The following is an 18859-nucleotide window of genomic DNA, read 5'->3' on the forward strand; positions in this document are numbered from 1 at the left end:
CGTGGCGCTTCTTTTGCAAGTGGCGCCGCCTCGCGCCAGCAGAGACGCGCGCTGAGGGGCCGCCTGCCTTTGCCCTTGTGCGTGCGTCTCCGCTCCGCTCCCGCTAGGCGAGGAAGCAACTGACCTCGTGGAGCCAACAGGACCCACACACGATGCCTTTACTCTACATTCCATTCCTTCCATTCCTCGCCATCTACACTCAAAGACCACAACAGACTACTCGCCCTGTGCGACTTCGATAGACGAATCACTTGCTCATCTATACTCCTGCTGTGAAGACGATACATCCTCGCCTTTGCACGCTCTTCTAGCACAGCCAAACCAGCCAGCCAATCCGACGAAGAGGCCAGCCAGCGCGGACCTTTTCCAAGGACCCCTTCATCTACACATCGGTCACTGCTAAGCCAACGGCACTGCTTTGACCAGGCTCTCCCCCTCTTCGCATCTCTTCAAGCACACACAGTTCGTCTCGTCGGCTTCAAAATGTCCTACGGCCAATCACCATACGGCGGTGGCCTCTCCTCCACCAACACAGCAGTGGGCAACAGTGCCGACTCGCCCCTGGAGAAGATCCGTGCTCTCTCTGCCACAGCAGAAGACTACATCGACACCTACACTCAACCGATCAAGCCTCATCTCCCTGCTCTGGGAAGATTCCTGATCGTGGTGACATTCTTGGAAGATGCATTGAGAATCGTGACGCAATGGGGAGATCAACTCTATTATTTGCAGAAACATAGGGGATTCCCATGGGGGTTGAGCCATCTCTTCTTGATGACCAATGTCATTGTGAGTACCAATACAGCAGAGTGGGGAGAAGGACGAGGTATAGCCGCCGTGGAGAGACAGCGAGGAGCCAAGATCCTGCAAGCAGAGTAATGAGGCAGGTGGAGCATTGGGCAGCCACATTGCACGGTACACTTGCGGATACGTCGCTGCCATGTCAAGGCACCTCGCCTGGCTTCATGGGCTCTGTTCTATCGTTGAGCACCTTGTGCACTGTCTACTGCTTCTTCCACAACGGCTCTGTTGACATCGCATTTCACCCGCTCTCCACTCTGCCAGATCATGCTCACCGCCTCTGTCGCAGTCATCGGCCGCAAGTACCCAGAGTACTCTGTTGGAGCCCTCCTGTCTGTGGTCATCGTTCAGGGCTTCGGCTACGGTCTCATCTTCGACCTGAACTTCTTCCTCCGCAACCTGTCCGTCATCGGTGGTCTGCTCATGGTCCTGTCGGATTCGCTGAGCCAAAAGAAGAACCTCTTTGCTGGTCTGCCCAGCATTAGCGAAACGGACAAGCGGATCTACTTCCAGGTGAGTTGCGACGGCTACTGCGCTACAAAGCTGCTGTTGCTGCAGTCTTGACTGACCTGCTTTGACTCTGCCCTTCTGTTCCGTGCAGCTCGCTGGACGAGTCCTCTTGATCTTCCTCTTCCTCGGCTTCGTCTTCACAGGCGAGTGGACACTGATCCGAGTCATCGTCTCCTTCTTTGGTCTAGCGGCTTGCATCATGGTCGCTGTCGGGTTCAAGGCAAGGTGGAGCGCCTCTTTCCTCGTCCTCCTGCTGAGCATCTTCAACATCCTCGTCAACAACTGGTGGGCCACCCACGCCTCGCACCCTGCAAGGGACTTCCTCCGATACGACTTCTTCCAGACCTTGTCCATCGTTGGTGGACTGTTGTTGCTCGTCAACCAGGGACCGGGAGGCTTCTCCATGGATGAGAGGAAGAAGGTCACTTAAGGCAGCTGCCTGTGAGCGAGAGAGCAAGAGAGCGAGCGGTCTGTATCAGATATCTGAGGTGGAGGCTATGTTGGGAGTTGGAGGGAGAAAGCAGTGTGAAGATGAAGTTGACGGTAAGCGAGAGAGCGGTCACGTCGTACAATGCCAAGGGATCAATGCAAGGTCTCGACCTTGTAGTGGTAGAAAGGGAGGACGAGGGTGCTCAATGCTTTGCAAGCTCGTGGGGAATGCAAACCTCGTCGAGCTTTTCATCTAAAACCAATCTATTCACGATGCCCATCTCCACTGGTCTGCCCCGTGCACACTCTTCCTTCATCGCCGTATGTGCTTATTGATCCCTAGACTACCCTCTCATTATCTTCCCACCCTCACGACCCTCTTCCTGCCCCTCCGACCAATCCCCTTGAAAGGGTCATTCTGTGCCTTTTTCCTCTTCTCCTCCTCCGTCTCTCCCGCTCCGTCTTCCCCTTCCTCATCCTCCTGTCCAAAACCTAGATTACCCATCATGTTGCCCAAAGCTCCCATCGGGTTGGCTGCCCCGCCCGCTCCGCCTGGAAGAGCGCCAGCACCTCCGCCGGGGGCACCGCCCATGGCGGCATTTAGGTCCATGTTGAGCAGATTGGCCGAGAGGGCGGGGGAGTGTGGTGGGAGACGAACGTGCGCGGGGGGTAGGTGAGGACGGAGAAGGTGGACGCGGTTGAGCTTTGCAAGACGAGAAGAGGAGCCAGCGTTGGGCAGATGGGGTCCCTTTGAAGTAGAAGCCGAAGCGTTGCCCGCTGTGTCCTTGGTAGCTGGAGTGCTCGTGCTTGCAGGCTTGCCAGCCTTGGTGGTGGCAGTCGACTTGGCAGCGGCGGAGGATGCACTGCTCTTTGCAGCTTCTTTGTTTCCCTTTTTGACACCCCCTGCCTCAGTATTCGCCTTGCTCTTTACCCGCGGGGCCTTCTTTTCCCTCTTTGGCAGCTCCAAGGGCGGAGCACCACCACAGAATTGCTGCAGCACCGGCGCAACAACTTCCAAGAGCTGTCGTCTGTTCTGAAGAGTCTTGCCCCCTCCTTGGACAGAAGCAACGGCATTGCCATCCTCATCAAATACCCTCACTTTCACCCTCCCCGGGTTTTCCCAATCCCGTGGGTGCGTCTTGCTCGGCTCATGAATCGCCCTAAGGCCCAGCCTCTGCAGCGCTTTAGCCAGTCCAAGAGAATGTGGGTAGAGTGAGCTCTTGGCCCAGGTCACTCGTCGCTCTCCCGTCTTGTGAGATCGCTTGGCGTCAAAGTAGATTGGGTAGAGGGCGATCCACTCCTTTGTCTCGGCGGGAGCGGCAGGTGGACCGCCGATGCTGGTCGTGGTAGGAGCGCCGGGAGAGGTGGAGGAGGGACCGCCCATGCCGCCAGAACCACCCATGCCGGGCATACCGCCACCGCCCTGAGACATCATCTGTTGGAAGGCCTGCATCTGCTCTGGACTCATAGAGGGCATGCCTGGCATGCCGGAGGAGGCGGCCGCGCCTCCGGTCGGGGGAGGGGCGGGGAGATCGAACTGTGGTGGACATAGCGGGGTGAGTGTGAGGAGAGGTGTCAGACGATCTCCTCCAAATACTTGGAGTCGCGCCGACTACTCACGTCTGTGTCATCGTCGAAGTCTTCGATGGTAGGCATGTTGAGGGTAGTGCGGGTGGGTGAGAGGTCTTGATGATCCTATGGTGATGGCCAATGGTCTACGATGGTCGTGTGGTTGCTGCCGCCTGTGTCGTCGTCCTCGCCTCTTCCGCTCCGCCTCTCCGCTTCCTTGCGCGCATCTGCGCCTTGGCCTCTGCGAGTCGAGCATTGAGCAGACCTTCGTACGGAGAGGGAGACCTTTTGCCAGTATCACAGCATAGATAGCGCTTCCAGCCACCACTACCACCCCACCATCCCCGGCTCGCAACCATGGCAGACTCCATCGTAGCGTCCCTCTCGTCGCTCAGCATCTCCTCTGCCTCGACCATCTCCCATGCAGCCCCTACAGCAGAGGCCAGCTGGGCATCGCAGCTTCCCAAGGGCGTACTGGCAACCAAGACTCTCCTCTTCAAGCCCAAGACCGCCAAGTCTGCTGCTGTCAAGCCTGTGCTTGTCGTGGCTCTCGACTCCACAGATGTGGGCTCTTCTGGTGTGCTGGCAAAGGAGATTGGCATCAAGGAGATGAGAGCAGCAGGAGACGATGTATGGCAGGAGTGGTTCGGTGCTGCAAAGGAGACAGGTGAGTCGCTCAGGGGGTGGAAAGGGACCTCGTACTGAAGAATCAATCCGTCCTCGAACTAATGCGGGATAACATGGTCTCTTTCTCGTTTCAGCGTCCCCGCTCTCGCTCTCATCAAAGTCGGCCCCCGAAGGCTCTCACCCTGTCACCCTCGTTCTGGACTCGGCCATCCCAAAGCTCCCCTCGGACGCTAAGCTCGCCTTCCATGCTCCTGGCTCGCAAACAGAATCCATCACAATCCCCGCCTCTGACTTTTCCAAGTTCATCGAATCGCACAAGATCGAAACTCAGCCGGTAGATTTCGTAGAGCTCAAGACAAAGACGCCCGCTGCAGCTACCAAGCCTGCAGCAGGCGCAGCTCCCGCCAAGTCGGCTGCTGCTGCGTCAGGATCCAAGGCTTCGGCCAAGATCGAGGATGCAGAACTGATCGGTATCACTGTGAGGAAAGGAGGAGACTTTCCCGAATGGTATCAGCAGGTGCTGAGGAAGGGAGATATGCTGGACTACTATGATGTGAGCGGATGCTACATTTTGAAGCCTTGGAGTTACTCAGTATGGGAGGCCATCACAAGTGAGTATCTAACTCTGAAGCCCAATGCCTGACTGCAACTCTCTTGCTGACCTTGCTCATTTTCTGACCTGCAGAGTTCTTCGATAGCGAGATCAAGAAGCTCGGCGTACAAAATTGCTACTTCCCCATGTTCGTCTCCTCTGATGTCCTGGAGCGAGAAAAGGACCACATCGAGGGCTTCGCTCCCGAGGTAGCGTGGGTCACACGAGCCGGAAAGAGCGAGCTGGAGCGACCCGTCGCTATCCGACCCACCTCGGAGACTGTCATGTACCCATACTACGCCAAGTGGATTCAGAGCCATCGTGACTTGCCCCTCAAGCTCAACCAGTGGAACTCAGTCGTCAGGTGGGAGTTCAAGCACCCTCAGCCTTTCCTGCGCACGAGAGAATTCCTTTGGCAAGAAGGCCACACTGCTCACATCTCTCTTGCCGAGGCGGACAAGGAAGTGAGGCAGATCCTGGACCTGTACAGGAGGGTGTACGAGGACCTGCTAGCCGTTCCAGTCGTGCCCGGTGTCAAGTCTGAGAAGGAGAAGTTTGCCGGAGGCTACTACACTACCACTGTGGAAGGCTTTGTCCCTACCACCGGTCGAGGCATTCAGGGAGGCACATCGCACTGCCTTGGCCAGAACTTCTCCAAGATGTTCAACATCTCCGTCGAGGACCCTGCCGCTGCCGAGGGCAAGCGAGGAACAGCAGAAGGTAGACTGTTCGTCTGGCAAAACTCGTGGGGTCTCTCCACGCGTACCATTGGTGTGATGGTCATGGTGCACGGAGACGACAAGGGACTGGTGATGCCTCCTCGCGTATCTCAGATCCAGCTGGTCGTTGTCCCCTGTGGTATCACTGCCAGGACTACACAGGAGGAGAGGACCAAGATTGAGGACGCTTGTGCCGATGCCGAAAAGGAGCTCCTCGCTGCGGGCGTCCGTGCCAAGGCCGATCTGCGTGAGTCGTACTCTCCAGGCTACAAGTTCAACGATTGGGAGATGCGCGGTGTTCCCATTCGAATGGAGATTGGTCCCAAGGATCTGCAGAACAAGTCGCGCATGCTGGTTCGAAGAGACGATGGTACCAAGACTTCGCAGCCCGCCGAGGGTATTGCGCAACACGTCCTCCAGCTGCTGGACACGATTCACCACGACATGTTCAAGCGGGCCGACGATGAGTACCGCTCTCACCGCAAGGTCGTGACACAGTGGAGTGACTTCACCACGGAGCTGAACAAGAAGAACCACGTGGTGATTCCTTGGTGCGAGGTGGAAGCGTGCGAAGATGCCATCAAGGATCGATCTGCCAGGGTTGCGGAGCAAGGGGCTGAGCAGGAGGCGGCGGATGAGAGGGCTCCTTCGATGGGTGCCAAGAGCTTGTGCATTCCCTTTGACCAGGATCAGTTTGGAGATGTCAAGGGAAAGAAGTGCCCACAGTGTGGAGTGGATGCAAAGAGGTGGACCATGTTCGGCAGGTCTTACTGAGCGGGGTTGGGTGGAGGACAGCAAAGAGGTGGATGGAAGTAGGCTTGTATCATGTGGCTTTCGGTCAGATTGTGGTAGAGCAACTTGCCTGCGTATATTACTGAAAAGGACTTTACAGCGCTTCAGTTGTGAGGTGCGAGAGAGTCAACGGCCATGATCGATCAACTTAGTACGGCTGGCATAGACGCGGAATGGTGAAGATTGAGCTTCGGTCGGAAGAGCCAGAGGCCTGGCTGAATATTGCGTCTGCGCATGGGCCAGGCAGAGAGGGTGCGCTTGTTCTTCCCCCTGAGCCTGAGAGGAGTATCGCCTGGGCCCCGCGCCGCCGCGTCGACCCGCGTCTGGTGTTGCGCTTGGGCCTGTGGGACTGTGGCTGTGAAGAAAGAAGAAAAGACGCCGCCCCGGCGGTTGAAGGGTGGTGAGCGTGCATCGAGAAGTGAGCCGCACCGCCTCCCGCACCCACCCATGCACGCCCACGCCCCCACGCCGACGCCGACGCCTTGCGGGTGCTGCATCTGATTCTTGCAGCAGCAGCAGCAGCAGCTGCTAGTCTAAGAGATCTCACCTCGTGCCAACCCCCGCCGTGTTTCATTTCACCTTCTCTGCGTCTACTTGCAGCCTTCCATTGCCCTTCTTTGTGCCGACGTCTTCTCCTTTACACTTGGACCTGAACTCGGACCCTTACTGCTGCAAGCCTTCTTCGCGATACCCCAAAGCACAGTCAGTCGGTCTGGGCTCTGCTTGCTTCTAGCCCCTTGGCCCCACCCTTCGGTTCTTGGCATCCCCCTTGCCCGATCTCCTCATCCGTTCCTGCGTCGGACCGGTGTACCGGCACGGGCCGAGTGGTAGATCAGGCACACGCATAGAGGTCCCTAGACAAGGAAGCTGGCAGGTGTGATTTGCAGGCAAGGCAACAGAGCAAAGAGCAATCCTCCCCTCTTCCCCTGTGCACCTGGCCCCTCTGCACTCAGGGGCGTCGGATTAGAGAGGATGTCGAGTGCTGCCACTGCAAAGGCAACAGCAACACCCACTCGCCTCGCCCCGTCCGACTCCTCGACGTACAACTCGGACTTGGCTAGGCACGTCGGCACTCCCTCTCCGTCCCGATCCCGCACCTACCTCGCCGACGAAGCACGCACACAGGCATCCTCACCATCGTCCCTCTCCCCCGCCGTGCTCCCCACTTCTCACTCCTGGAACTACGGACAAGACCTCACTGGCGCATCTCACCCGGGCCTGCTCACTGGGCAGAGCCCAGTCCGGAGGGCAGGCTCCCTTAAGTCTTCCTCCTCCCCTGGCGTTCCCCGTCCTGCAGGCTCCTCGCTCCCACGGCGAAGTCCATCTCAGGGCGACACGGAACGAGCCAGGGAAAAGGCAAGAGGCATCCGGGAAAGAAGGTTGAGCTCCACTTCCCGGGAGGACTCCTTGTCGTCCCCAATCCCCAGGAACGAACCACTTCCGACGGACCGCACCTCACTCTATTCCCCTTCACCGCCGCCGCCGACGGCACTGCACAGTAGATCGGTCGGACAGAGTGTCCTTCTTTTATCATCGTCGGCGAGGTCAGGCTTGGCTCCTTCGTCTTCCTCCTCACCTCGCAAAGTACAAAGCGAAGTCAACGGCACTCCCTTTGAGATGCAAACTCTTGCTCGCAACCACGTCGTACAGAATGCAGGTCCTTCCGTCAGCACTTCCTACCCATCTTCATCAGCAGATCCCACGCTCACGACCACGCCAAAGACTACTTCACCAAGGGCGCGTACACGCTCCAACCCAACGCGCTATGCCCCCTCGGGCCTAGCTGCTGCCGAACCTGTACCTCTGACCTCGCCTACCTCTTCTACCATGCGCTCAAATCGGAGTCACGATGGCTCGACACTAATCAGAAAGGGCAGCACTGGTAGTCGTGTCAATGGTAGTGCGTCTCCCTCTCACAGGATAGACGGACCTTCTGGACTCACTACCAGTGCTAGCACAGACTCCATTAGCTCCAGGGGCTATCCGAATGGACAAGAGGAAGCCGCACTCTCTGCTTCAGCTTCTGCTTCGCCTATCCAACAACGGAGCGTTTCCTCGGGGAATACAGCCAAAATTGCTCCCCCTGCCAGTCCACCGAGGAAGAGCAGCAAGTCTCACAAGCTCACGCCAAAGCAGCTGGCCAAGAGAAAGGCAGAGGAGGCCAATCGGAGAGATCGCGAGGCTGATGAGGCAGCGGCTAGGGCTGCTGCTGCTGCTGCTGCTGCTGCTGTAGCAGCTGCTATAGCAGCTCAAGACCAAAGTGGTTCAGTGAATGAAAATGTGATAGGGTTGAGGGACATTAGGAGGCAGGCGAATAGCGACTTTGACTCGCCTAGCGATGCTCTAGACTCGGACAACGGCCATCTGTCTCCTCTTGGCAAGCCTCGCAAGCTCGACTACGGGGAAGAACCATCCAATACCAAGCACAGAGGGCCCGAAACGACCGCTCAGATACCTCGCAGCACAAGCGCGTTTGTCAATGGCACCCCTAGCACAAGCGGTCGAGACGACTCGATGCAATTCCGCCTGCCCACATCCACCTCTTCGATGACAAACCGCAACGGCCTCGCTGGTCCCTCCAAGCTTCGCTCCGCAAGCGAACCACCCGATTCCACCTCTGCTCGCACACAGCTAGCCTCCCAACGTAACGCCCTCGCTGCTAGGGCCGCAACGATTGACTGGGACGAGATGATCCCACCTGCTATTGCGCGTCGCTTAGCTCAGGAAGAATTGCTGCGACGCGATCCGCTCTTGAGAAATCAAGAGGGACTGATCGACACGTGGGATCGAGATGGATTGCCCCTTACACAGGTGGAGATTCAAGTCCTGGCGCAGGACGCTGTACGTCGTGAGGAAGGAGGTGGGGGTGGATTGGACTCACCTGCTGAACTTGCGGCGGATCAGGAGCAAGGAGGGGAACTGGCTGCTGCACCTCCTCCCTTGCTCGACGAAGGGATTGAAATGCACGATTTGAGAGCTCGAGAGGAGGAACGCGAAGCACGGGAGGCGATGCAGCGGCAGGAAGAGGAGATGAGGCGGTTGCGGAGGGAGGACGAGGAGAAGAAGAAGAGGGAAGAAGAGGAGCAGGAGCAGGCTCGACGGAGGAAATTGTGTGAGGAGCAGCAGAAAGCAGAAGCTTCTGCCTCTTCTTCCACGCAACCTCACGCTCAAGCTCAGGTTCGGCCGATAGGGCCCTCTGAGCAGCAGCAGCAGCTTCAAAGGCAGGTCAATGGCAAGAAGGCTCCAGCAGACAAGGAAAAGGAGCCAGGCTGTTGCGCAGGATGTATCGTCATGTAATTCCTCGTCATCGCCTCGTCCTCTCCTCTTACGTCCCGTCTTGTCCAGAAGCGTCTATACCGTACCCTTTACCCCCAACCACATTCGTTCAATCCAGAAGGCAATTCCCAACATCACTCGACTATCCTCATCTCTTCTCGACCCGTCTCCCGTCTGCTCCGTCGTCATCCACCGCCCATGCCTCATGCCTCATGCCTCCCCCCTCCGCGTGCGTACGTACATGCACAACGCCTAGAGCAAAACTCTCCCCCAATCCCGCGGAAAGAGCCTCCCACTGTTGCCTGAGCGGGGCGAGGAGCGCCTCTGCCCATGCTGGGAGGAGGAGGGCGAACCTGCTCGCTTCGACCTCTGCACCTGCCCCTGCCTCTGCCTCTGTCTCTGCCTCTGCCTCTGCCTCTGCCTCTGCCTCTGCCGCTGCCTGACGAACCTCTCCGCTATTCTCGTCCTTGGACCTGCGCTCGTGCTCGTGCTCGTGCTCGTGCTCGTGCTGGTGCTTGTACTCGTGCTTGTATTTACGGAAGAGGGACCAACTCTCACTGAGATGATCTGTATCCACGTGTGGTGAGAGGAGGGCGAGGGTCTGCATTTGCAACGGCAACGAGGTGTGGCTTGATCGAGCTGCTGCAGTGTGTGAGTTTGGTGAGAGGACGAGGAGGGAAGAAAGTGTGTCCAGCGCCCAGGTTGGTGCAAGGAGAAGGTGCTCTTCCCCCCACTTCTCCTCCTCCTCCTCCTCCCGCCCTTGCTGCTGCTGCTGCTGCTGGTGCTGCTCCCTCTGCTCTATGGCTGGCTTGGACATACCAGCAAGGAGCTCTTGTGGGTTCTGACTACCGTGATCTATAAGTGTAACTCGAGACAGTCGAGCAGAACCAGCGCCAGCGCCAACGCCAGCGGCGGAAGCTATAGCGGGCAGCAGTAGATGTCTAGGTGGCATGAAGCTCCTCCAAACATGCACTACAAGCATAGCCCCTCCCTTACCCGTACCCGTACCCACGCTCGCAGCCGCAGCCACAGCCGCAGCCGTAGCCGTAGCCGCCGAAGTGTTCAGCAGTCCGCTCAACCAGAGTCCGTCGCTGCTGCCTCCTCCTCCTCCAGGTGCCTGCAGAGCCAACGCCTGCAACGTGGCGGCATTCATCCGCACCTCTCCCGAAAAGTGCAGCACTTCCTGATTGATCCTCAATAACGCCGGGATGATTCCTGCTTGGTGCAGCACTCCAAAGAAGAGGGCCAGGCTGGCTGCTTGTACCAGGTGGAGGGAGGCGAAGAGGGCAAGCCTTTTCGGGGCGATTTGGGGGAGGAGAGCAATGCTCGGTAGAATGAGGGGGAGGAGGAAGCGCGCTTCTTGGTGGGGTTGGATGGAGAGGAGGACCAAGGGGAGGAAGAGTGTCGCGAGATGGAGTAGCTCGATCGAAGATTCTTGGAGCTGTACTTCAAGCCTTGTTTGAGAGGGAGAGCCGAATGTCTTCATGCGCTTGTAGAGTAGCGTCAAACAGCTGATCCACATCGGCACACCGAGTATTAGAGGCGCATTTACGACGATGTGTAGCCAGCGAGGATGGATGCCGTGCTCTGAGAGGTTTTCTGTGGAGAGATTGTACTGGAGTGCATTCCAAGGAGTTACCACTAGACCCGATGGCGCTGGTAGAGTACCAGAGATGGCTGCGAGACGAGAACGATAATAGAAGGTGTCGTAGACAATGTGCGCTACGGCCGTCACCAGGAAGCCGGATACAGCGCCAGCTGAGAGCCGAATGAGGCCTAGTATCCGGATTCCAGCTACCGGCTTGTTCCAGCAGGTATGCAGGTAGAATAGTCCAGCAGGCAGGGCAAAGATGGCGAAGGTGAAGCGTGTGAAGAGACCCAGCGCAAAGAGGCCTCCGAGCCCCGCAGAGAGCAGGTGCCACTGCCGGTCTCCGGCTTCTGCAGCGCCAGCACGCCTCCGCAGAGCATTCACTACTGCCAAAGAAGCCGCAAGCAAGCTCGTCTCGACGCCATTGGAGAAGGGCCGGATCAAGAAGGCCAGTGTGGCTCCACTAGAGGCAAAGAGGAGTCGAGCCTGCATGATCCTGCGGCTGTCCTTCTTATCCTCTCTCGTCCTCGGAATCAGGTACGGCCAGCAGAAGTCCACCAGCAGACTGAGGACGAGAGCAGTAAGTCTTTGTGTTAACCACAGAGTGCGGGCAGTAGGCACCGCCCCTCCCCATCTGTAAAGTCCCGCGACGAGCAGCAGTGGCAGGTTCCACAGGCGCACACTAGCCATCGACCTGCAGGGGTTCTCTGGCTGGAACTCCCATGTTCGCAAGGTAGGTGAGGAGAGAAGATCGCCGATGAGAGATTCGGAGCTCTGGAAGTACTCGTCCGGGTGAATGTATCCTGTGCCTGCTAGACAGAGGAGGAGACGGAGGTGCACGAGGAAGAGGTAGGCGAGCCAGTATTCTAGGCCTACAGAGGAGGAGGAGGAGGGGAGTGACGAGGAGCCGGGTGGGTCAGGCCGCCGAGTCACTGTTGTCGGAGGGGCTGGCGGAGGAGTAGGATCAGTTCCAGCCTCAGGAGCAGTAGCAGCTTTCTTCTTCGCCATGATCAGTCCGTAGACGATCTACAAAGATGGACGACAAGATTGTAGGCAAATATCGCAGGAAGAATCGGAAAGCCGAGATTCCGAAGTTGGCCCGAGCGCAAGGGCGGAGCTTTTTGGTTGATGGGATGAAAAGTGAAAGATAGAAGAGCAGCTTCCTCTGTACGATACTCGCGACTACGACTAGGGGTAGCATGAAGATAGGAATTGCTCAAACAGACATCATGTCATCGTCGTCTTCATCAACAGGCTCATCCATCATCTCTCCCCTCGCCTGACCCGTGCTCAGCTCCCTCCTCACCTCCGGCCCAATCCCATCATGCTTCTGCACCCTCAGCAGATCCAACAGGGCAATCTTCTGGTCTGGAGTGAGATCCTGCTTGTACCTCTGCGCAAAGACCAGAAGCGACTGATGCCACAGAACAGGCATCCTCATCGAGCCGGCATTGGGTCCCTCCTTGATCTTCTCTACACCCGAGCCTTCGGGCGAGAATTGCAAAAAGTGGAAGACGAGGGCATCGACGACCTTGTAAGGCAGGGCGTACTTCTTGTCTAGCAGTACGCGGATAAAGAGCGAATTGGGACCCGAGTAGGCCATCTCTGACAGGCGCAGAAGAGCTGCTGCCGAGTGGAGCATGGGGATGGACACCTTTGTCAGGACAGAGGACAGGATAGCCGATTCCTTGAGTGTGAGCGTGCCACTCTCGCATAGAGGGAAGAGTATGCCCTTGAACCATGCAGCTGGCTTGTACAGCCCCTTTTTCAAGGCTTCGTAAATCTGGTAGCTCGTCTTCTTGTGTTCGTCAATCTCGTCTCTGAACTTCTCTCGCAATACCAGCTCGAAGAAGCGCTGCGATTGAGCTGCCTTGAGGTTAGAGACGAAGATACGGGTAGCGGAGAGAGTGGCATGAGGTGTCCAGCGGTCTGGCGATGTGAGGGATAGGACCACTTCCCAGTGCGGCAGAGATGGTAGGATCTTGAAGGCTTTCGGCAGGGGTCCGGACTTGTAGCGCGACAGAAGCTCGCCGACTCTGACAGGTTTGCAATCGAGAAGAGACTGAAGTGAGCAAACGTGGACATACACCAGGGACTGCGAGTACTACTCACTTTGTATAGACCTCTACGATCTTGGGGTTCATTCCATGGACGAGGCCATCATCGTCTTCGGCTTCCGCGCCTACTTCTCTGTCACCGCCTGCTGCTTCAATCTTGTCCATGATCATATCAGCCAGTGTCCTCCGCCCTCCAGCTTCGCCATTCTCATTCAGCCTATCTTCCCTCATTCTCTCCATGAGTTCGGCATCCTCTGGGTCGATCTCGACTCCTTCGTATTCGAATTCTTCTTCGTCAGAGGGTAGCTCCTCCAGCTCCCCATCATCGCTCGAGTCCCCTGCCTCGTCATCGTCCATGGGCATCATCCCAGAGGCAGATCGATGCTGTTGTAGCTTCGCCTGCCGGCTGCTCTCCGCACCTAGAGCGAGCGCCTCTTCCGCTTCTTCCTCCTCTCTTTCAATCTCTTCTTGCTGCTCCCTAGCCAGTCGGAGAATCTTCCCACTGAGCCGTTTATCCACGTACTTCTCCGTCCTAGCTCCTCCCGCTTTCCCGCCGGTGACAAAAGAGCCACTGCCTGCAGCGTCCGAGGTGGAAGCTACTGCGTCCCCGGCTGCATCATCATTGTCGTCGTCTGTCCGCTTGCCCTTCTTCTTGTTCCTACGCCCGACCTGACTGACGGTACCGAACTTGCTAGTCTGGTCGTCTGCCTTGAGCTGCACAGGAAGAGCGGTACTCCGTGAAGGGGGAGCAGAGGTGAAGGAGGGACCGGAGCGGGCAGAAGAACGAGCTTTGCCTTTTGAAGTGGGTGCTTTCGGCATGGTGGGTGAAGGACAAGGGAAAGGGTGAAGGTAGCTGCGAGGAACGCTGTGAGTATGGTTCCGGTTGGTGATGGTGGTCTCCAGGCGTTGGCTGCGAAAGACGCACCCACGGAAAGGGAATCTTTCTCGTCCCTGTTCAAATTTCCGAGCCGAGGCCGTGTGCGCGCGTCGGTGCATCCGCGTAGCCGGGCCCGTTTTCCTCTTTTGTGCAACCTTGATCACCATCTTCTTCCCTCAGACTTTTACCACCACATCTTCCTCAAGACGTCAATGACCATGCGTCGTATAGCGCTCACTCTCCGATAGCGTGCATGTGTGCCGTGACTGGCGGGGACCACTGCAATGTCAGCACCCCGCAGCTGCCTCTGTTGAACCCTTCTCACTGCCTTTGCTGCTGCGACCACCCCTTCCCCCTCTCCCACCCCCTTTCCCTTTTCCCAAACCCGCCCTTTTATACTCATGCTAGTCTGCTCTTCCACCTTCTGGTGTGGGGAGCATAGATGACATAGTAGCTGTGGAAACGGGGGCCAGATGGATGAATTGCAGCTCCCGATACATATTACTCGATGTTTTCGTCACTCTTTCCTGCCATGGAAGACGCTCGGGCAAGAAGGTGGAGCTCACATGTTGTCAGAAGTCATAGAGGCCTCACTGCGCTCATGATCATCCACATCTGGTGGTGTATCGTACTTGTCATTTGGCTGCGAGGCTGCCGTGGGTAAATACAGATTCTGCCTCCAGAAGTGATTTCCGCGTGAGCCGCGAGCTGCACCCAGAAGTCATTCTGTCACGTGCACTCCCCGCTTACGTAATTTTCGCTCGCCAGCTCACAAGAGCTGGTCTCCTTTGCTGTCACATTTCTACTCCTGTACCAATCTCTCAAAACCCACTCTCCTTCTCAATACCACGTGTTTTACCCCCTAACTCACACTGATCGTGACAGATTAAGAGTCAAGGTCGCCCCACCAACTGTTTCTGATTGTTTGTTCCCGATCCGGTAGCCAGACCAGTGCTGGGATCGTCCACGCTTCTCGACTGTGTCCTTGGTTGACCTTTCGAAAGCAAACCCCGTTGTTTTTCCCACACCTGTCTCAATTGTCGAAATGTCTTCCCAGATGTCCTCTCCCATTCCCACCGGCCCCCGTCGCGAAAGCGATAAACTCAAGCTTGAGATGATCCCTATAGGTGCATGCATTGACACCGACAATGAGTACATCAATCTACTTCGAAACGGCCACAATGTCACTAAGCTCAACAAGAATAATTACTCCCTCTGGGACATCGCGATGAGGAACCCCCTCTCCATCATCAATCACGACAGAGCTGAGGGACTTCTGGACGGCACGATCGAAGGCAGTGTTGAAGCATACAGACGATACTACGGTACTCCAGCAGTAGGCAACACTCCAGCCCAACTGGCTAGCGAGAAAGTCGCAGAACAAATGCGACTCAAGGAGGACAAGGAGCTTGGAAGCTACCTCTTTAGCACTCTCACTGAGGCGATGCAAGCAAAGTTGCTCAATGCTGGACCACTCCGTCTAGGTTCACTCATGTATGCGAGGATCAAGAAGGATTCTACTCCTAATGAAGTCACAGTTGATCGATCCACGCGAACCAAGATCAGCAACTTCGTGCTCGATGTCAACAAGCCATTCTCAGATGCCGTTGACCAACTCAACGGAATCTTCCAAGAGAAACTCAATGGAAGCAACTACCCATTCGATGCGGGCTACAAGGTCAACGAACTTCTTAGAATTGCTCGACAGTCACCCCTCCTCCAGGATACCTTGAGTCAGATCGATGGCAACATCCTCGCTGGTCTTCAGAGATACGACTATGAGACTATCTGTGCACAACTCGTCAACGTAGACTACACTCGAAGAATGCCTGGCGGCATGAACTTTGGTTACGGCATGCCCAATCACATGCAAGGCATGCAAGGTTTCCGCCCACAACAAGAGATGCTCACCAACCTGGTCCAGAGCGTCAACCCTACTCAGTTCAATAACTACATGCCTGTCACCCCTGACACGTCGCCATTGATCAACGCTTCGAACGCAGTCAAGAAGATCCAACCCAAACCAAAGGAACAGGAGAAACAACAGACTGAAGATGACGGTTGTTTCCACTGTGGAGAAACAGGACACTATTCGAACGATTGTCCCTACAAGGCCGCAGGCAATGCTGCTCGAGAAAGATTCCGCAACAACGCCCTGCGACGAGAGCAGAATTCGACCGCTGCTCAAGCTCACTACTTCAATGCATGGGGCTCTCCCCAACCATCGGTATTCACCAACCAGCAGCGACCCAACCAGGACACAAACAGTCCTGACTTCTACTCCTGTTAGGAATTTGGTGCTGAGGCAGGAGGTACGGATAACAAGGGACGATTAACTACAGTTGACTGTCTCAGCACCAAGACCTCCCCTTCCCAGGCGAATGCGGGCAAATGGATTCTAGACTCGGGTGCTACCCTTCACACAACTTGCTTCCCTAGATCTTCCTTCATCTACTATCGAGAGAAAGAAAAGGGCGATCATCTCCCAGACAACTGCCGTGTAGCTTCTGGCGCACTCATTCCCATCAAAGGCGTTGGAGATATCCTCTTCACATCTCTTGACAAGAAGATTCTCGTCACTCATGTCCTTCATGTTCCGGATTTCAAAGTCAATCTCCTCTCCGTCAATCAACTCGCACACAAAGGACTCAGATCAGAATTTGATGGTGACAACGCATTTGTCGTTGACAGAAAGCAGGTCTTCAGGGCTATTGCACGATTCCTAGATGGATCGTATGTTCTTAGCATCAAGCCACTTATTCCTACCTCTGAGATCCTCAGTTTCTCGGTCACACAAGACTATCAATCCAGACAAGACTCTGACCCGCTATATCTGGCTGCTATCCATGATGGTGCCGAAGCTATGAAATGGCACCAACGACTCGGTCACGTCGGCAGGACTTCACTACACAAGATCGCAGATTCCACGACAGGATTACCCAGCACCTTCACTAGAGCAACGAACCTACCATTCTGCGAGGTCTGTGCGATGATGAAAAGATCCCGTGAAGTGTTCAAGGAGAACCTCCACTCAGCAAAGGATGTACTAGATTTAGTACACGTAGATCTTGCCGGACCATTCCCAGAATCCATCATGGGTCACCGATACTTCATTGTCTTCCTCGACGACTACTCTCGACGATCCTGGATCTACTTCCTCTCGTCAAGACAGCACACCGACCTCACCCGAGCTATCCAATCCTTCTTGGCCAACGCGCAAGCTGAGACTGACAGAAGGGTAAAGATGCTTCACTCTGACAACGAGTTCAATCATCCAGGCATGATTGGTTTCTGCGAACAGCTTGGCATCGCTACGCGATTCACTGTTCCCCACACCCCACAGCAGAACTCAAGAGCAGAAAGGATCATCAAGGACCTCAAGGAACAAGGACGCTTGATGCTGGAGGCGTCAAGACTGCCGATTCTCTTCTGGAACTATGCCCTAGCACACGCGAATTGGATCAAGAATCGAATCGGACACTCCTCTCTTGGAAATGTATCACCTTACGAGAAGTGGCATGGCAGAAAGCCAGATCTATCCAAGCTCAAGGTCTTTGGCTGTGTTGCGTTCCCAATGCTACAAAAGGCACAACGAGATGGAGGACCACTCGCTGCGAGAGCAGTACCTGGAGTATTCGTAGGCTTTGCATCGAACGCGAATGGCTACCTCATTTGGATTCCGACATTTGGTACTCACCGAGTATGTCGAGAGGTAGAATTTGATGAGGGGTCATACTGGAGAACGACAGATGATGAGCTCAGAAGGATGAACTCGATGAATGAACTCTCCCAGTCAATGGAGCTCGATCCATTCGACTACGAGAGGGTCAGGAACCAGACCTTAATCGACGGTCATCAAGAAGGCGCTACCCAGCAGGGGCCAACCTCCCCCCCGAATACCCCTGTTCATACTCCTAGCCCATCGTCTGATCGAGGCCAGGAAGATGATCGACACGTATCCAGGCCAATCGTAGAAGCTCCACCATCAACCCCACCTAGGACCACTCCTCCACCTGATCCACCATCTGCACCTCAAGACGTACCTCTGCCCTCGTCTCCCCCAGCAGTCACCGCTGGTCCTTCTCAGGAGGACAATCCAAATCCTCCACCTACCAAGGGTAAGGCCAAACGTACGGGTCAATCATCAAAGGACCAAGAAGCTACCAGAGAGTCCCATCGCACACGCGGCATTCCACCTGAGTACCAAGGAAAGTTCGATTTCGTCGCCACCAACAACGTCAAGCAACAGAAGACCAAGCCCGATGTAGTCAATATGGTCAACCAAATCTATGCCTCCACTCTGCAATACAACTCAGCGAGGAATTCAGCAGACAAAGCCAAGGAAGTGTTCTTCCAGAATCAAGCTTTCCACGCCAAGGCCGTGTCCACGTTCAGGGATCTAGAACTGGATGAGACCGATGAGCATAACAGTGCCTTGTACCACGCGTTGTCCTTCGAGACCCTAGTCAACAGCATTCCCATTGACGTCTTCATGGCTAACGGCGTAGAGGATTCACTCTGTAACCTCATGACTTCTGCACTCAACAAGAAGAAACGAGAGACAAAGATCTCACTAGAAGGAGTTCCCATGTCCCTTCAGCAAGTCATGGAGACGCCAGAATGGCCAGAATGGAAGAAGGCTATGCAGAAGGAACTAGATACCCTCCACGAGATGCGAACCTTCAGTCTTGTCTCACCCACAGATGCTGCTGAGAAGAACGTGGTCGGTTGTAAGTGGGTTCTCGTCAAGAAGTATGACATCGATGGGAAAACGGTCATCAGATACAAAGCCAGACTCGTCGCCCAAGGGTACATGCAGAAGTATGGCATCGATTACGACGAAACATTCACCCCCCTGCCGAGGTTGGAGACTCTTCGAGCTCTGCTAGCCATGGCCGTCCAATTGGGTTACCCAATCGTCATGATGGATGTGGTTTCAGCATACCTCAATGGAGAAAACTCCCACGAGATCTACATGTCTCAACCGACTGGATTTGCTGACAAGCACCACCCGAACTACGT

At 55.8% G+C, this 18859-nt stretch overlaps 7 protein-coding genes across 7 annotated transcripts; 4 read left to right on the forward strand and 3 right to left on the reverse strand.

Moving 5' to 3' along the window:
• Positions 1-185: 185 nt before the first annotated feature.
• Positions 186-2231, forward strand: BCV69DRAFT_280869 (SURF4-domain-containing protein). The gene is made up of 3 exons (XM_025491770.1): positions 186-789; positions 1066-1314; positions 1403-2231. Exons 1-3 carry the CDS (start codon positions 484-486, stop codon positions 1739-1741), a joined length of 894 nt encoding a protein of 297 aa, XP_025350420.1. The 5' UTR covers positions 186-483; the 3' UTR covers positions 1742-2231.
• BCV69DRAFT_113738 (hypothetical protein) lies at positions 1890-3469 on the reverse strand. The gene is made up of 2 exons (XM_025489106.1): positions 3361-3469; positions 1890-3277 (listed from the first exon to the last, which is right to left on the reverse strand). The coding sequence occupies exons 1-2, from the start codon at positions 3394-3396 to the stop codon at positions 2096-2098; spliced, it is 1218 nt and encodes a 405-aa protein (XP_025350421.1). The 5' UTR covers positions 3397-3469; the 3' UTR covers positions 1890-2095.
• Positions 3470-3629: 160 nt separating this feature from the next.
• BCV69DRAFT_280870 (prolyl-tRNA synthetase) lies at positions 3630-6148 on the forward strand. The gene is made up of 3 exons (XM_025491771.1): positions 3630-3976; positions 4071-4547; positions 4622-6148. Exons 1-3 carry the CDS (start codon positions 3667-3669, stop codon positions 6019-6021), a joined length of 2187 nt encoding a protein of 728 aa, XP_025350422.1. The 5' UTR covers positions 3630-3666; the 3' UTR covers positions 6022-6148.
• A 410-nt stretch (positions 6149-6558) lies between these two features.
• BCV69DRAFT_280871 (hypothetical protein) lies at positions 6559-9462 on the forward strand. The gene has a single exon (XM_025491772.1). The coding sequence runs from the start codon at positions 7012-7014 to the stop codon at positions 9334-9336; it is 2325 nt and encodes a 774-aa protein (XP_025350423.1). The 5' UTR covers positions 6559-7011; the 3' UTR covers positions 9337-9462.
• Positions 9323-11952, reverse strand: BCV69DRAFT_280872 (hypothetical protein). The gene has a single exon (XM_025491773.1). The coding sequence runs from the start codon at positions 11909-11911 to the stop codon at positions 9464-9466; it is 2448 nt and encodes an 815-aa protein (XP_025350424.1). The 5' UTR covers positions 11912-11952; the 3' UTR covers positions 9323-9463.
• A 115-nt stretch (positions 11953-12067) lies between these two features.
• Positions 12068-13871, reverse strand: BCV69DRAFT_280873 (Bystin-domain-containing protein). Its single transcript, XM_025491774.1, has 2 exons — positions 13016-13871; positions 12068-12939 (listed from the first exon to the last, which is right to left on the reverse strand). The coding sequence occupies exons 1-2, from the start codon at positions 13777-13779 to the stop codon at positions 12120-12122; spliced, it is 1584 nt and encodes a 527-aa protein (XP_025350425.1). The 5' UTR covers positions 13780-13871; the 3' UTR covers positions 12068-12119.
• Positions 13872-14499: 628 nt separating this feature from the next.
• BCV69DRAFT_113904 (hypothetical protein) lies at positions 14500-16181 on the forward strand. The gene has a single exon (XM_025489107.1). The coding sequence runs from the start codon at positions 14883-14885 to the stop codon at positions 16125-16127; it is 1245 nt and encodes a 414-aa protein (XP_025350426.1). The 5' UTR covers positions 14500-14882; the 3' UTR covers positions 16128-16181.
• The last annotated feature ends 2678 nt before the right edge of the window (positions 16182-18859 follow it).

This window comes from Pseudomicrostroma glucosiphilum (assembly GCF_003144135.1).
Source record: "Pseudomicrostroma glucosiphilum strain MCA 4718 unplaced genomic scaffold BCV69scaffold_2, whole genome shotgun sequence".
NCBI lineage: Eukaryota > Fungi > Basidiomycota > Exobasidiomycetes > Microstromatales > Microstromataceae > Microstroma > Microstroma glucosiphilum.